At 47.7% G+C, this 16,766-nt stretch overlaps 1 protein-coding gene across 1 annotated transcript in view; it reads right to left on the bottom strand.

The window, feature by feature from the left end:
- Positions 1 to 16,766, bottom strand: part of FAT2 (FAT atypical cadherin 2) — a 54,953-nt gene that overhangs the window by 29,553 nt on the left and 8,634 nt on the right. The window contains exons 2-7 of the mRNA XM_086851419.1: positions 11,737 to 15,019; positions 11,009 to 11,323; positions 4,506 to 4,567; positions 3,372 to 3,683; positions 2,503 to 2,713; positions 34 to 173 (exon numbers count right to left, since the gene is read on the bottom strand). Of these exons, the coding sequence (XP_086707545.1) occupies positions 34 to 173; positions 2,503 to 2,713; positions 3,372 to 3,683; positions 4,506 to 4,567; positions 11,009 to 11,323; positions 11,737 to 14,998 (4,302 nt within the window). The 5' untranslated portion in view covers positions 14,999 to 15,019. The remainder of the gene's footprint in view (positions 1 to 33; positions 174 to 2,502; positions 2,714 to 3,371; positions 3,684 to 4,505; positions 4,568 to 11,008; positions 11,324 to 11,736; positions 15,020 to 16,766) is intronic.

Here is a 16,766-nt window from a genome sequence, read left to right as displayed (position 1 = left end):
CATGGGGTCCCCACTAAAGGAAAAAAAAATTACCTGGGTTTTGATCGTACTGGACCCATCAGTGACTTCTACTGTCAGGTTATAGCTTGACTTCTTCCTTGCATCCAGGGGTCTTGCAATGACCATGCTGCCTGTACTCTTTTCAATGTCAAAATCCATGTCATCATCACCACCTGGGACAAGGGGGAGACAGAAAAGGGCAACAGGAGGGCAGTTACATCAGCTAGATTGGGGACAGAGCCACAGGTAAGGCCTCTCCCAAACCTGGAAACTCAAAACCACATGAGATAGATAGATAGATAGATAGATAGATAGATAGATAGATAGATAGATAGATAGATAGACAGATAGATAGATAGATGTCCATAGATATGTCCATAGATAGATGGACACAGGAGATAGGGAGGACAAGGCAAAGCTGGACAAAGAGATAGTCACAGATGGTGACAAAGTAGTGTGAAAAGGAAGGTGAGGGGAATTAAAGAAAATGAGGAGGAGGAGAGAAGGGGAAAGGAAGCACTTATGCATGTGATGTCCTGGCTAGCTTGGCAACAGGCACATTTCAGCACATTTGGTTTCCAGCCATGCACCATCACTGGCTTAGCATGGATCAGGGACCTGCTGGGTAGAAGGCTCTTGCCTTGCAACAAGAAGGGCTCTTGCTGGCTTCTGATTCAAGGTCACACTGTGGGCATATCAGCAATGGTCCTCATCACCACGCCTGGGAGCCTGGGAGCTACCTGAATTCCCAACACTCAACAGTTGGGGAGGCAGACGGTGCTTCCAGGGTGAGCAGAGCCTGTTGCCTCCAACCCAGATGGCTGAGAATTGCCAGGAACAGCAGGCCTGAGCAGCTCAGCAGCAGAAAGCTGTCCCTCACCCTACTGCTGCTCAGCCCTGGCATGGCAGCTCCTTTCTCATGCCTCACTTGCTGGGGTCTATTTGGCTCCTCTTGCACATTAAACCCTGCAAAGCTGTTCTGAGATATGAAGAAGCTGAAAGAGTTTCCTGTAATTTATCCCAGGTCTCAACTTCTTCCTCCCTGGCTACTAGATGCTCTGGATTCTGCTTTATTCTATTACCAGCTGGTAAAATCTTTGCTGGTTGTAAAATGACATATCTACCCTTGCTGGAGGAATGCAGTGCTCACCAGCCATCTGTACCACTGCTCTCCTGCTGGGAAAGAGACAGAAAGAAGCAGAGATAGAGGGAGAGAGACCCATGGATCAGAGACTCACCTGTGCACGGTGCCAAATGGAAAGAAGAAGCCCAGAAAAGGAAAGAGATGAAGAGCACTGTTGCTTTGTCTGAGATTTTGCAGACTCCATCAATCCCAGTGACAGAGTGTTTGTGGTGTGGGAAAGGTGAAACCCTGAATGAGCTGCCAAAGGCTCCTGGATCTCTGCATCACCCCCTTGGCCACCAGCTGTCATGATGCCTTCCTTCCCTTGCAGGGAAAGTAAAATCCTGCCCTTTTCCACCAGGATAGAAACCAAGAGAGCTTTCAGCATCACTTGGAGCTCTAGGAACTAGGAAAGATGAAGTCAAGCTATGCTCCAGCACTCAGCAGGGAAATGATGGGATAACATTCAGAGGAATACACCATTCATTCTGCAGGCCCAAGCAGACACTACTAATGCCAGATAAACCTTTCACAGATATTGTCTTGCTCCTTGTAGTGTTGTATCTCTTGTTGCTTAATTGTATTTATACACCATTATCCATGCCCTAACACAGTAAGGAGAAAAACTATTCACTTGCCCAATTAAGGCTTTGTCTGACAAGGGCAGGCCCTGCAGGCAGTACCAGGGAAAGGCTGTGCAAGGTAGATTGGGGCACCACTTCAAAACATCAAATTACACGAGCACAATTGGCCCTCGTTGGTAGGACCAGTTCTGCACACACTGCCTGGAGAATCCCCTGGGGTGACAGCCCACACCCCCTCTGAATCGTGTGTCTTAGAGGAGGCCCTAGAGTTCCACATTCCATGTCTAAATCACCCCTGGGATGTGGTGAGGAGGAAGGGAGAGCCCCACAAGTTAGGGCAGACTAGGTCTTTGAGGAATGCTTCCTTCTCAGCTCCCTGCTCAAGACAACGTGGAGGGAGATATGAGGGTATCTGTAACCCTCAGCCACACACCTGGATCCTTGCTGGCAGTTTTAACAAAAACAACAGTGTCACTTGATTCCCAAGAGGAGCTGGCACTGGCATGCCCTGCCTCTCGTGCGACATCGGAGAACACCTCAAACACAGGCAAGTTCCAGATTGTCATTAAAGAACTGTGTTGGGTAATTGCACTTGGCACTGGCAGCCTTGGATGGGCAGCTTTGTCTAATGGCTGTTTAAACCTTCCGGTGCCTGTGAGAAAGCTTTCCCCATAGCTCACCTACACCTAAAGCAAACAACTCCATTAGCTCAGGCATGCGAGAGCGCTGAAAGCCAAGGGAGCCAGAGCAAACGCTCCCAGACACCGCTGCCCTGCTCTAATTTCTGTGCCTCACCTGTGATATTAAACCACACTTGGCTGGGGCCCATCTCCATGCTGATCACTCCCACCATGTGGTTCACAGGATCTGTTTCCATCACGGCGAAGTTGAAGTGGGGTTCATCAAAAGCCAGTGGTTCTGAGGAAGGGCCGGGCCGGGCGACCCAGCTGATGTGAAGTCTCACGTGGGAGGAGAGCGGGGGGCTGCCGCCGTCTGTGGCCTTGACCTGCAGAGAAAGGCACAAGCACTCAGGGAGAAAGCTCAGTTAGCTCATGGGAATTCCATGGAAAGCTCCTTCTCCCACACCCACCAGAAGTTTCAGCTCCCAGTGTGCCCAAAGATCCCATTAAACAAGTCTTGAGCCAGTGGTCCATGCTCTGGCTGCTTCCAAGGCAGAGCCATGCAACCCAAATTCCTCTTTGCAGTCAAGTAAATCTGCCAAGCTCCATCCATAGCAGAGACTCGGATTACAAGCCTCGTTGCAAAGACCCACAGATGGTGGGAAAGATTTGAAACTACATCCAAGCTCCATGGCCAGATCAGAATGCCACACAGAGGCATGATGGAACCCAAAGACTGTTCAGGTTTGAGTCCACATCCATATGGGATCATGGATCACTGTATTCCTCTCTGAAGGTAGGTTGGACAGTTCATTTTAAACTTATTGTCCATTTTTAATAGCTTCCTACCTTCTGCATTTCCTATAATTCCCTCCCACTTTCTCTCCCTCTTAACACATTTGCCTTATTCAAGCTCTTCTCCTTCTCACTGCTGCATTTTATCCATCTCTTTCCTTGTATCTTTTCTGTTTCTTAACCCTTTTCTCTCTTTCCCTTTCTGCCTGTCTCTTCCCATCAGCTCTTTGTGTTTCCCTCTCCTCTCACCGTGAGTATGTTGTATTCAGAGGCAGGGAAAGCTTTCCTGGAGAAGACTGTGCCAGTTGTGGGGTTGATGGTGAATATGCCATCCTCCTCCTCCTCGATGGTGTAGGTGATCTGGCTGTTCTGGCCCTGGTCACGGTCGGAAGCGATCAGCCTGTAGACGGGCAGTGGGGTCTCCGAGGCCTCCCTCTCGGGGAGCTGCACCATGAACAGCTTGTGGGGGAAACTGGGAGGGCTGTCATTGGCATCCAGGACTTGGATCACGACTCTGCTGGTGGACTTCAGCGCTGGCTCTCCGTTGTCAGACACAGCCACCTGTCAGCAAGCAAAGGGAGCAGGTGACAGGGCTCTCAGACATGACCTGAGTGTGACCAGCCAGCCTCCATCCTGGTGGGCAATGACTCAGCTGCGGGATTTTGTGTGGCTCTGCATTTCTATCTGCACTTTCTCAAAGGCACTGCTCCCCTCTGCAGGGCAAAGCCCGGTGGCTGTAGCTGGCAGTGTGCAGGGCCTGTCCATGCACAGGGGGATGAGTTTGCAGGGCTCCTGCCTCCAGCTGCTCTGGCTGGCTGAACATTAGAGATCACACATCTGAAAACATCTGTACTGCAATGGCTTGGTGAGGTACCAGCCATCCTCACCCTGCCCTGCCTGTGCACGCTCCCAGCACGTTGCATTGCAGAGAGAAATGAAAGACCCTGATAGACCCAAAAACCTGCAGATCCCTCTGATGGAAATACTTGTAGCTGTGAGCAGCTGAGGATGGTGGGGGCTGGTGACAGAATCTACACAGCAATATCTGATACAATGAGATAAATGAGGGTGGATTTCTCTGGCTTGCTCTTTCCCTCATAATGTATAAACCATCCTGCTAGAGGATAGTTCCAGTCCTCTTCCTGCATTCCCACAGCTTCCAGAACAGAAATTTTGCTCCAGTCTTCAGCAAGAAAATAATAAACCCCACAGTACTGCTGCAGCTGTCTCTTGGGTTAACACACACCATTTAATTAAGTTTCCCAGCAGTTGGGAGCTGATGGGATGAGATTCTTTCTCTGTGCTCCAACTTGCAGGGAAAGCTCTTTGAGGACTTAATACACTTGTAGGTAAATAAAGCTAATTACAATCATCATTACCCACCTCTAGGATATGTTCAGCCTTGTATTCTCGATCCAGCTGCCGTGAAGTCGTGGAAATCAGACCTGCCAAGAAAGAAACCCTTTGAGCTCCAAGACTCAGCACGCAAGAAAAACCAGGGCTGATCAGATCCGTGAATGCCCAAGATCAGCCTGCCCACCTGTCCTGTTTCAGGTTCCCTTTGTGATCAGAGCAGAAAGGCAGATACCCCCAGAGGGGAACCCACCCCCTCCCAGCGTGAATCCCTCTGTGGAGGTGTTGCTGCTGCTCTCTGATCACAGAGACCACGGAGGAGGGGGAACACCTACCAGATGCCTGCATCAGTTGAGGGTTGGCAAGGCATTAGGTGAGAAAAGCTGCAGGACCATGAAAACAAAACTTTTCTTATGCCTCTAAGTAAGAAACATTCTGCATGTGCTGGCACAAGTCTGGCCTCTTAACAAGTCTCCACTCCTGTTTTCCCTGTGCTCAACCTTGCTCTTTGTAATTTACAGTGTTTTGACAAAAGTTTGTCTTGGGAAATACCCTCTACTTGACTGCTAGAACAAATGCATTCCAGCTAAAAATAAGGTACACAGTAAAAAATAATGTTGGTACAATACTTAAGCCTTGATGAGACACAGGATGAGTCTTCCAACAACTGCAAGATTTGAGGGATTTCTGAAAAATACACAGTAGTTTAACCACACTGAATAAGTTGGATGCAGGAGGGAAGAATTGTGGCTCTAATAAACTAGAGTTGAAACAAAGTCATCTTAATTGCCTCTTTTTGGCCTGTCAATGACTAAGCTGAGTAGATGCAAGTGTGGAAAGGATGGAGCCGAGTTCTGAGTTCTGTTTCCATGTCTGGTTTCACAACAGTCCTTGCTGAGCGCCTTGACTCTTCACTTTTCAGAGAAAAACAGCTCTACATCATTTTATAACTGCTTTACCAATGATGGAAATTGCATATGCAATGTTTGATGACCTGAAAGTCATCAAGGCTGACACATGTGAGTGCTTTTGTCCACTCCTAGTTACTTCTAGTCCACTTCTCTTTTCTCTGTGAAGAGAAATTCTGCTTCTTCACACCAATGACGGGCAGGGTGAATTTTCCTGAGCACAGCAAGCAGTGACACAGGTTCACTTTACCCTGGGAAATGCTCTGCACAGGATGCCATGTGCATGTGCAGTGGAGTGAGCTCTGTGTGTCCTGAAAGACTTGTAAATCCCAGCTGCATGAACCCATCTCAACTCTCATTTCTGGTGCCAAGCCTGAAAGCTTTAATTAATAGTATTGTCTTCAGTTGTACCATACTTTTTGTGTATGTCTGTCTGAGCATGACAGGCAGGAGAAAATTTCAAATGGCTGCAGGAAACAGGAGGCAGCTGAAGGAGGGTGCAAGGAGCAGCTGCTTGGAACATGACTACTGTTCACCGTTTCCACTTGTTCTCTGGGATTATTCACATTTGGCACCAGCCATGGTGCTAAACATTTATTTGATGCCTTTACCATCATAAATCAGCACTCCTTAATGTGTTATGACAAGATGGCTTGAAAAATTGTTTGCTTGTCTGCAGAGTAGCTTTTTTCTCTCCCTAATCATCCTTTTAACATCTCAGCAGGTGAAGAGGACTCAGGAGAGAACCTGGCTGAGGAGCTTTTAAAACTTTTAAAAAGTTTTAAAGTTTTTTAAGCTTTTCCAGATTAGTGAGAGGCTGCAGGGCTCCATTAGCAGCAACACTCATGGAAATGCTCTCCTAATGGGGACCTGGAGAAGTAATTGCAGCAGCAGCTCACTGAGATCTCTGAGGCTCCTGTCCTTACTGCCAACAGGCTGGCTACTGAGTCCAGAACTCCAGCTACCTCAGGGAATGCTTCATAATTTTAGCCTAAAAAGCCCACAGGACAAAGAGATATTGACAACAGAGCTGCCTGACACCCATGTGCACACTGGAGATTTCTGGTTTATCAGATTGCAAAATCCAGTTCCAGCAGACTAACACCTTGTTTGCACTGGATTACTACATGCTGCCTGATGGAAGGGAATTTAACCAATCTGAAGTGACTATCTGGATTTGCCAGGCCACACCCTGAAATTCTTTCATGACTTAATGAAAAAAATGAAAGAAAGCAGGATCATAGCTCAGCTTTCTAGTGCTGGAGAAGGAGGACTGTAGTGAAGGCAGATGAACTGGAATTTAATGGCACTCTTGAATGTCTGTACCACTGAAGATGCTCCTGTCTCCTGGGGACTAAGAGCTGGCTCTGCTCTCTGTAACATAACCTGTAGTCTATCCCAGCTGGGAGTCTCACCAGATGCAATTTTTTTGGTTTATCTCCACATCTGCCGACCCACAAGGCAAAGGGTTGGCTTCTCCTCCTCACCCCAGGCAAACTCTGTCCCTTACTCAGTGCCCAGCCATGGCTCCTGGTTCCCCCCTCTGGAGCCAGTTACCGCTCTGCTCTGGGATCTGAAAGCTCTTGTGGTTAATTAATTAGGGTTAATCATGCTAATTCCCTTTGGAGCCGCGGCTCTGGGCGAAGCTGAGATGCACAAACTGACAGCAGCGTTCACATGGCCATGGAGCTCCTGGAGGTGGGGAGATGGACACTGCACAGGATTCCCAGGAGAAGCTGGCTGGAATTAATGCACATTTTCATTTGTTGCTGCTTGGTTATACACCCTGTGAGGCCAGAGGGCTCAAATGGAAGTGGAAGCTGTTATTAAAGGGGAACTGCCATCAGCTTTGTGTGGCCTGGGGACACAATTCCTTGGTTCTTTCTGCTGTCCCCTACAAGGCCTGGGAAGTGCAGGCTTAGTTTTAATGAGTGTTTTGTGTGTGCATGTGCATGTCTGTGAGTTATCAGTACCCTGCCCTGCTGGAAAACCCCATCCAGCCTGTCCCATGGGAGTGGGTGTCCTTTATTTGTGTTCTTGCATGAGGCCCTGAAGGTTTCTGCTGAACCCTACAGAGACTGAACAAAACTGTGAAAGGTCCTAATTGCACCTGGCCAATTAGCCAAGGTCTGCATGCAGATGAAGGTCCAGAAGCAAGCTTTCTGCTGCCTGCATGCAGGCAGGCATAGACTGCTCCAGCAGCCTGTCCACACACAGCAATGAGAAAGGATTGTCTGCCTCTCTCCTGCCTGCTGCCTGCAAAGGGCAGAGAGGAAGGCTGCTCATGTTGGAACACGAGCACTGAAATTACCAGGGCATTGTTGTCAGGGAACAAGGAATAATAATAACTTCTGCTGGCAAGAACAGGGTTGGGGTGGAGGTTGCTGGCCCCCTGCCCTTGCTGCAGGGGGGAAAATCTAAGATAGTTAAAATAGCCAGAATCAGGTTTGCAGGCACTGAGGCTTTCACAAGAGCTCGAGAAGGGAAGAGGTTGTTCTCCTGAAATCCTCTTGTCTCACTCCTGCTTCCATTTAACCTTTTTTTTCCTTCTCCTCTTACCACCCCACCTCTTACTCTGACCTTGCTGTGCTCTACTCCATGCTCAGCTGTGTTCTATGTTGATTTGGGGTGCAGCCATGCAACCATCCCACGGGCCTAAAGAGCAGGATGCCCTTCCTTGCAGAGAAATGCAGGGAACCACAGGCATCCTGGGGAAGCCAAGGGACACTGACACAGCAGAAGAAACACCAGAAGAACAAGCACCAGATAAGAGCTTCAGACAAATAATCCAAAGTAAAAGGATTCTCCAAACAGCCTTTCAGCAGGGTGAATGGCTTCATCCCGACTCTTCCTGCCACAGCCTCCCAGTTCTTCCTGGTCCTGTCTGGACTCGAACCCCTTTCACATCAAATCCTGAACAAAACAAGCTGAAAACTCTTCCAGCAGAAGAATACCCCAAACCCTACTATCTGCCCATCTCTCCATGTAGCTATCTATCCCTGTCTCCCACAAACACTGCTCCACACCAGCTGCCAGGCTGGGCTGGAGAGATTCCATCGCCGATGGCACAGAGCTTTCATCTCAGTGCACAGTTTTGTTCCCTCTTCTCATTTACCCTTTCATGTATTTTCCCCCTTTTTCTCCACCCTCTTTTGAGAACTGAGAGCTTGAAGATCTTAGAGTGTTTCTGTGGTAGTTTGGGAATGCTGGAGGAGCCCAGGACAGTTAGCATAGCTGTTTCTGGTTGCCCTGCAAGGCCCCAGGGGAAGTCAAGGGGCCTTGCTGGTTATGTCTCCACTGGCCAGTCCACCCCCATGTCAAGGGACTGAATCAAACACACAACCAGGAACCCAATTCAGTTACTTGCAATAGTATGTCACTCTGCCCTAAATGATTACCCAGGGCTATTCTGCAGGGTTATTCTGGGTGTAGATACACCTGTTGTAGCAGTACATCAGGACCTTAATTCTTATTAGGACACAGGATGAGAACAAGCTTCCTCCTCCTCCTCCTCTCCCTTTGCCAAGAGGCCACTACCAGGAATGTCCTACCTGGGAGAGACCCAGACTGAGCTCTGGCCCTCTTGTGCTCTGGCTTATTTCAGTGCCTGTGTGACTTTATTTGTCTGCTCTTTCATGACGATAACCATGTGGGACAGGTGAAAAGGAAATGCCTTGATCAGTCTTCTGCCCTGCCATGGGATAACCCTTCTTTTTTTAAATACCATCCTGCACTAATGGGGATGACCAGCAGCTCATCTTCCGGTGCTACAGGAGCAAGCTGAGACCAAAGATTATTGTTTTATTCTACTGAATAGAGCAGCTAGCCTGCAGAATGAAAATACCATTGGGTTTCCAAAAAGCTGCCTAGGGCCCTGAACGTTAGACAAGCTGTGATATTCCTTCTAGCAGCAGCAGCAAATGGCTTCTCTTTAGATACTGTAAACATGAGGGTATAACTGCCCAGTTTATGTTCACAGGTAATTATAGGCTCTTCTGGGTGACATGCAAGTGAAATAATGGATAACTGAATGTTCATCGGGATTGGAAGCAGGACCTTAAACAACCTCCAAGCTCAGGGTTTAAAGAGACCTCCAGCAACTGTCCAAGAGATAAGATCAGCCCATGGATTTCTTCAGAATTGACAAACTTATCAGTTTTCTCATGCAAATCACCTGAGTACAGGGAGAGATGGAGAGGAGATGATTCATACCTGAGAGAGCTTTTTTTGTCTAAAATGGGGATTAATGGGTTGGTTTAGAGGTGAGGTGTCTCATTAGCAAACTTTTAGATTTTGCCAGAGTCACTCATTTTGCTGTGGAACATGACAGCCTTGGAGCTTGACTTTGCAGGGCTGCACTCCTGTGGGGCTGAAAGCTTTGCCTGCAGCATAAAGGCTGAATTTCCTGCAGGGTGCATGGCTGCTCAGCTGAAGAGGGGAGCCAGCTTGGTGTCCTGATAGCCATCCTGCTTCACATCCCATCAGAAAGGCAGTGGTTTTATGCATCAGGGCTTCTGAAGGAACATTTCTGCAGAACCCTGCATTGTGTAAGCTGTCCTGGGGCTGGGTTGTACATAGCTGTTTGGATTATGTGGGAAAGCTGGATGCAGAGCAATGTCCTGACCAGGCTAAAAAGCTTCTGGCAGCACAGACAGCTACAGCTGTGGGCAGCAGTGGTCACAGTTAGCTGACATCTCCAGGTGCATTTATACAGTGTCATGTAAAATACACCCTGTGAGGTTCTTGTGAAAAACAGATTTTAGTATTTCATAATAGTAATTTATTTCTTCCATTCCCCTCCTAGCCAGCTGTAGAGCACTTCCAGAGAGCCATTACACCACTGGTAAGATGTAGCTGAGAGCACCTCTAGCCTTTTTCAATGCATCCAGCTCCTCACCTGAGAGCAAGCTTCCATCCCACTGCAGGAGCTGAACTGCTTTTATCATCTCCAGGAGATCAAAGTCATGCAATTAATCCTCTCCCATACTGAGGCTCTGTGCCCTCCCTTCCCTCTTCTCCCAGGAGCTGATGGCATGAAGGGCTCAGCACAGCTTTCCTTGCCAGACTGGCCCAATGTCAGCTCTGCCGGGATAGTTTGAGGAAGCTGTTTACACAAAACATCGGCGAGTTTTTGATGGCTCTGAAAGATCTGGTAAATAATCCTCAGATGAAAGATATAGTCTAAGAAGATGGAAGAAGAGGCTTACTACACTTACTGCATTAATAGTGCTGGAGAATGGGTGGAGCCTTTAAGTGCAGTGGAATTAATTTTTGTTAATCCTGCCTGGGTCGGTGTCAGGAACAGTCACCTCCAGAAGGGTGTTCCCTGGCTCAGGCTGTGCAATAGGGCAGTTGTTTATAAGGGGGAAGATTAAAAACAACTGTTTAGGGCTTTGAAAGCAGCACTTTTGTGTCATTCTAAGAGCCATCTGGATGCAAATCACAGCCCTGAGGTTGAGGGTTTCAATCCTCAGACTCCCCACAGAGTGTATTCGGAGACTGGGACTTTTCCTGCAAGAGGAAGGTGTGCCAAAGGCAGCTGTGTGGGCTGTTTATATCGAATATGTAACATCCTCTGGGCACTTGGAAGCCTCAAAAACAGATGCTGAGCTGGGTCAGTCTTACCTGTAATGAGGTTAATGGCAAAGAGTCCTTGAGGATTTCCACTTAGGATGTGAAAAGTTAGTTTTCCCTCTGAGCTGGAGTCTGGATCGAAGGCATCAAGCTGAAGGACAGATGTGTTTGGTGGGGAATTCTCCATCACAGAGGCATAGAAGACAGGTCTGGACATCTGAGGTGGGTTGTCATTGGTATCAGTGACTTCAATATAAATTTCAGTCACAGAAGACAGAGGAATTGTTCCCAGGTCAAGGGCTAGCACAGTCAGCCAGTAGTGAGATGTTCCCTCTCGGTCGAGTGATCCTATGGTCCGTATGGTGCCTAGGAGAAGGACAGAGTGTTTCTGAGGGATTTAAGGAACTCAGACCACCCAGTCTTCAATGACAGAGAAGTCTCAAGTCTGCCTCCTGCCCTTTGCTGCACAAACTCTCACACCCACCTTGCATGGCCGTGAGATTGTGTGGAAGGTGAGGGCTTGCTTCTGCTGAGCAATTAATTTTTGGTACACACGTGAAAGAGAAGACTTCAGTATTTTGGGGGAGGCCAGACATTTATTTGCCATTATTTTAAGGAGAAAAACACCTGCTTGCTCCTACCCAGATCCAGGGATAGACTTAGTAAATCCCTGCACAATCAAGAAAGGCTTGAATGCATGGACGATTGCAAACAGCCAGGCCAAGCACAGCAGGAAGTTTAGGCCTGTAAGGTAAACTATTAAATGAAGATGTCCTTACCTGTGTCCTTTTCAATGTTGAAGACAGACAGGCCAGTTCCTTCTCGGAGGAAATACTGAACCTCTCCATCTTTGCCCCTGTCGATGTCCTTTGCTGTGACCATCATCACCGATGTGCCCTTAGGGCTGTTCTCCTGCACCCAGCCTTTGTAGACAAAGGAGGCAAAGCGTGGTGGGTTCAAGTTCTCGTTGACATCAATGACGTTCACCTCCAGGTGGCAGAGGGAAGAGCGAGAGAAGGGCTTCCCGCCGTCACTGACCTGCACGGTTACATTGTAAGAGTCCCTTTTCTCATAGTCCAGCTCCTTCTCCAAACGGAGCGCCCCGGTCAGCTTATCCACATGAAACATCTCCTCATTGTTAATGAGGCTGTACCTCACCTCCCCCCCTGAGCCAGCATCAGGGTCAAAAGCCTCCAGGAACAGGAGAATGGTCCCCACGGGCAGGTCTTCGGGGACCTTCACTCTGTTGAGGGCTGGGAGGCACTGTGGTGTGTTGTCGTTTACATCCTCCAGAGTCACAACCAGGTCTGTAACAGAGAACAGCTGGAAGCCTGTTTTGGGCTGGTCCCTAGCTTCTATTTTTAGCACATAGCAAGGCCACAATTCTCTATCTAGAGCACCTGTAACCGTCACTTCTCCAGTGACACTGTTAATGGCAAACTTGTCCGTGGGGGTTAGGAGGGAGTATTTTACTCTCCCGTTGTCATCTGTATCAGCATCCTCTGCTTTCAGTTGAGCTATTGTTGTCCCTGCTGCTACATGTTCTGGTATTGCCACCCAATAGGCACCTTGAGGGAATTTAGGAGTATTATCATTGGTATCCAACACATTCACAGCCAATAGTTTCCAAGATGATTTTTGTGGTGTGCCAAGGTCGTACACAGTAATGTTAAGAATGTAGAAGCTGGTTTGTTCATGATCTAAAGGAGAAAGGACTTGAAGGAGACCCAGTTCCAGGTCAATTGTAAAGCAGCTGTCATCGTTTCCATCTGAGATCACATAGACCAATTTTCCATTAAAACCTGTGTCAGGATCAGTGGCTGAAAGGTCAGCAATAGTTGAGTTGATGGGAACAGTCTCTATGATATCAATCGATCGTGGAAAGCTGTCATCAAACTTAGGAGCATTATGGTTTATAAGGTGCAAGTTCAGAGATGTTTCATCATCCTGCCCATGGCCTTGAGACTGAGACTCAATGGAGTGTATGATGGTTTCTGTCAGTTGCTTCAAGACTCCTGTTTCCTCACACTGCATTTTGACAGGGAGACCTTGGCCGACCACGGTGATGTTCACAGATGTTGGCAAAGCGTAGTTCTCTCCATCTGTTGCAGTTATTTTCAAAGAGTAGAAAAGTGGCTGTTCAGGAGGAAGATCTCGCAGAGATATTCTAAGGGATATTACTCCAGAGATGGGATTCAGTTCAAAATGCTGTAACTCATTGCCAGACTTGATTTCATACTTGATATGCTGCAGCTCATCGCTGTCGATTGCAGAGACCGTGGCCACAGGGCTCCCAACTGGAAAGTCCCGTGGGATGGTGCCACTGCAGCTTGCCTTCTCAAACACAGGAGCGTTGTCATTGACGTTGCTCAGTGTCAGGGAGACGTACACCTCTGTCTCGTGGCGGAAGGGTGAGCCCCAATCTGACGCCCACACGCGCAGGTGGTACCATCTCTGCATCAGCTCATAGTCCATGGACTTGGAGGTGGAAATGACACCAGAATAGGGGTCAATGACAAAGGGAACAGATTTCTGGTTGGCTATGCTGTAGGTGACAAAGCCATTGTCACCTTTATCTTCATCTGTAGCCCTTACTGTTAAGACACTGGTACCAGGAGGAACATTTTCATCAAAGGCCCTGTGGTAGGAAGACTGAGTAAAACTTGGAGCGTGATTGTTGCAGTCAATGATGTCAACAATAACAGTGGCAGATGTGTGACTGTTACTGGTTGTAACTTCAAGCTCAAAACTAGACTGCTCGTGGAAATCCATTGCTCTGACTGTAGTTATCAGTCCAGTGTGAGGATTGATCTTAAAGCTTGTGCTGTCAGGAGTAGGTCTCAAAATGTATTTAAGATTTGGGAAAACTGGTGTGATCTTCACCATAACAACTTGGCTTCCAGCTGGGGAAAATTCACTGAGCTGGACCCGGTACACTTCTTTCTCAAACCTGGCAGAAACATACTTGGAGGGAGGAATGTGGACAACTCTGACAGGAGAGAACAGTGGTGGCTTGCTCTTATCCTTGGCTTGCACACTGAGGTTGAAACCAAATGGGTAAAGTAACCAGTTTATCTCTTTGTTTGACACAACCATGAACTCAGGGCTCCCAAAGTAGGATTTGACGGCTTTGAAATGTCTTCCCGGATCTCCATCCACAAACTCAACTGAATCAATCCCTGCTTCTGAGTCACCACTTTCTACAGAGAGAGTTGCATAGACAAAGTCTTCATCTGAGTCAGGTGATGTCACCTTCACTGAGGAGATAGAGGGGGGTTTCCTGGCAGATGGCTCCACCTGGATTGTGAGACTAGCCAAGTTCCCAAAGCCATTCCCCTCTGTGATCTTTCTCATTCTGTCCACAGCCAAAACCTGCAGGTTATGCCTGCCTCGATGGGTGCTGTTCAGCCTACCTGTGACCAGAACTGCCCCTGTGGTGGGGTGCACAGTGAATAGGTTGGACTTGGTGTTGAGGGCATAGTAGAACTCAGCGTTCTGCCCAGCATCAGCATCAGTGGCACTGAGCGTGCTGACCACTGTTTTCAGAGGAGTGTCTTCTCTGATGGACACTTTGTAGGAGGGGGGTGAAAAGAGAGGTTTCAAGTCATTTCTGTCCAGAATATGGATCAAGACTTTGGCCCAGGCTTCGTAGGCAAAGGTGCTCTCTGTGGCCTTGATTATTAACATGTAACTGTCTTTGACCTCACGGTTTAAAAGTGCTGTGTTGCTGCTCCTGGTTCTTATTCTCAAGAAGCAGAAATCCCCAATCACATGCTCCTCTGTTTTAAACAAACCAGTGTTGTCTCCAGAAGCTATCCTGTACCTGATGTCCCACTCAGGGTCTCTCTTGTAAATACCCATTTTGACGTAGCTCTCCACGTAGGTCTTGGGGGCTGAATTCTCATAGATGGTGGCATTGTAGAAGAAGTGAGTGAAGTGCAGAGGGGAAGTGTTGCCCTTCTCACAGCTCGCCTTGTGGACCACACAATGCATCAGGAAAACAGCAACATTCAGGAAATGACTCCTGATGGAGACTTCCATGGTGCGGTGCCTCCTTGAGCCCTGCAGGTGTCAAAGGAAGAACACTGGTAATTTTCATTAAGGTCAGTGTGTTATAGAAAAAGTCTCCAAGGGCTCAGACCTGCTGTGTCTACCCTGACCTTTATTGACACAATTGTTAGCTCAGCTCTTCCTCCCTCTGTCTCAGCGAGAGATTTGCCCTCACACATCCCTACACTGGCTCAGATTTCTTCACTTTCTCTGCTTCAGTTTCTGCCTTCATAGAGGGGAAAACGTGCAAAGTCATGCAAGATGTCCTGATCAGGCTGACTTGCTATTCTGTGAATAATCTTGCCCTCCCTTCATCCTGCTTTCTCCTAAGTCAAACAGCGTATCTAAACTCTCCACCCCCCGATCCAAACTCCCTCTTGTTTCATTTCTCCAGCCTCCCCCCCTCCACCTTAACTTCTCTCTCGCCTGAAGTTTCTGCAGTGTATCCTCCAGAGTCAAAATACAAACTGATTTACGTGCCCCTCTGTGGTTTGTCGTCCCTTTTCTGTCTCTGTGCTACAGGATGTGTTGTCCTTCCCCAGCAATGATGGGGAACACACGCCACGCTGTATAAATTCCTTCTGAATGTGCAGCTCCATGATGTGGCCTTTCCAACAGCTTTTGCTCAGTTTCTAGTCAAGCTCTGTCTCAACTTTCTCAATTTTCAATTTCAACCTCAAAAGTTCTAATTCACAGGCCTGACCTTGCTGCCTCCCCTGCACTGGCTGAAGGAGCAGGTTTCCAGCAAGACCCTTTGCCCATGTCACCCTCAGCCCTTGAGTAATGTCTCTGGGTCCTGCCTTCTCACAGCAAAGCCCCAGGGTCAGGATTCCTGCAGAGGATCCCCATCCATGACCAGCCTCCATCAGCCTCCTCCTCTAACAGCTCCCGAGCAGCTGCGGCTCCACGCTTCATCTCTGTGAACAAGGTGCTTCGAAGAAGGAACTGGGGAGCACATGTGTGATTAACAGGGATGTAACTTTATTGGGGAGCTTTGCAGAGCTTGTTAAAGGATCAAGGCCTGTTCTTTTCAAAAGCTAAGTGCATGCTGCTGTGTGTGCAGTTAGGGGTTGAAACCAGGGATAAGCTAAATATAGGTGCATATATTTCCCCTAGATATCCTAGGAGATCTTTATCTAGAACTGTTTCTTCCTGTTTTAAATTTAAATTATATATCAAGTACCTGCCAGTCATTTGGCACATTCCTAATTTAAACAGGGAAGACTTGTTTTTCCAGACACTTTTTCAAGACTCATCTCTTTAAGAACCAGAACTCGTTCAATTTGTAACTCAAGTTGAATGTTAGGAACAAATTGTTAGAAGTAAACTAACCGACAGTGTGTGTCGTATTCTCTCACTGAGATATCCAATCCCTGATAAATACAAAGATGTAAATTTCGTATTTGCTTCCGATCCTTTTCTCCTCGGTAAGTAAATGACAATCATCCAAAAATCCCTCCGAAAAAATCTTTCTTTTTGAAACAAACGGTCTGTAGCTGAAGCCAAGCTACCAGAAGTTGGAGAGAAATCAACACAATTCAGTTTTGACAAAATTCAGACCCACTTTTTCACGCCATCATTTCACTTCTAGGAAACACAACATAGCCCCGCATGTACTGCAAATTGAGGAAGAACTTGAAGGGCAGGGATGGGTGACCCAGAAAGGCATGTGTCTCCTTGTGAGAAGTCAAAAACCATGTTCTTAAAAGCTCTGCTTGCTGCTTGTTACTGAACAGCGCTTCAGAGCTGTGCAGCGTGT

This window comes from Cyanistes caeruleus, chromosome 15 (genome assembly GCF_971803275.1).
Source record: "Cyanistes caeruleus chromosome 15, bCyaCae1.hap1.1, whole genome shotgun sequence".
Taxonomy (NCBI): Eukaryota; Metazoa; Chordata; class Aves; order Passeriformes; family Paridae; genus Cyanistes; species Cyanistes caeruleus.
The sequence above is the reverse complement of the archived record's forward strand: the minus strand, read 5'-3'. Positions and strand labels throughout refer to the sequence as shown.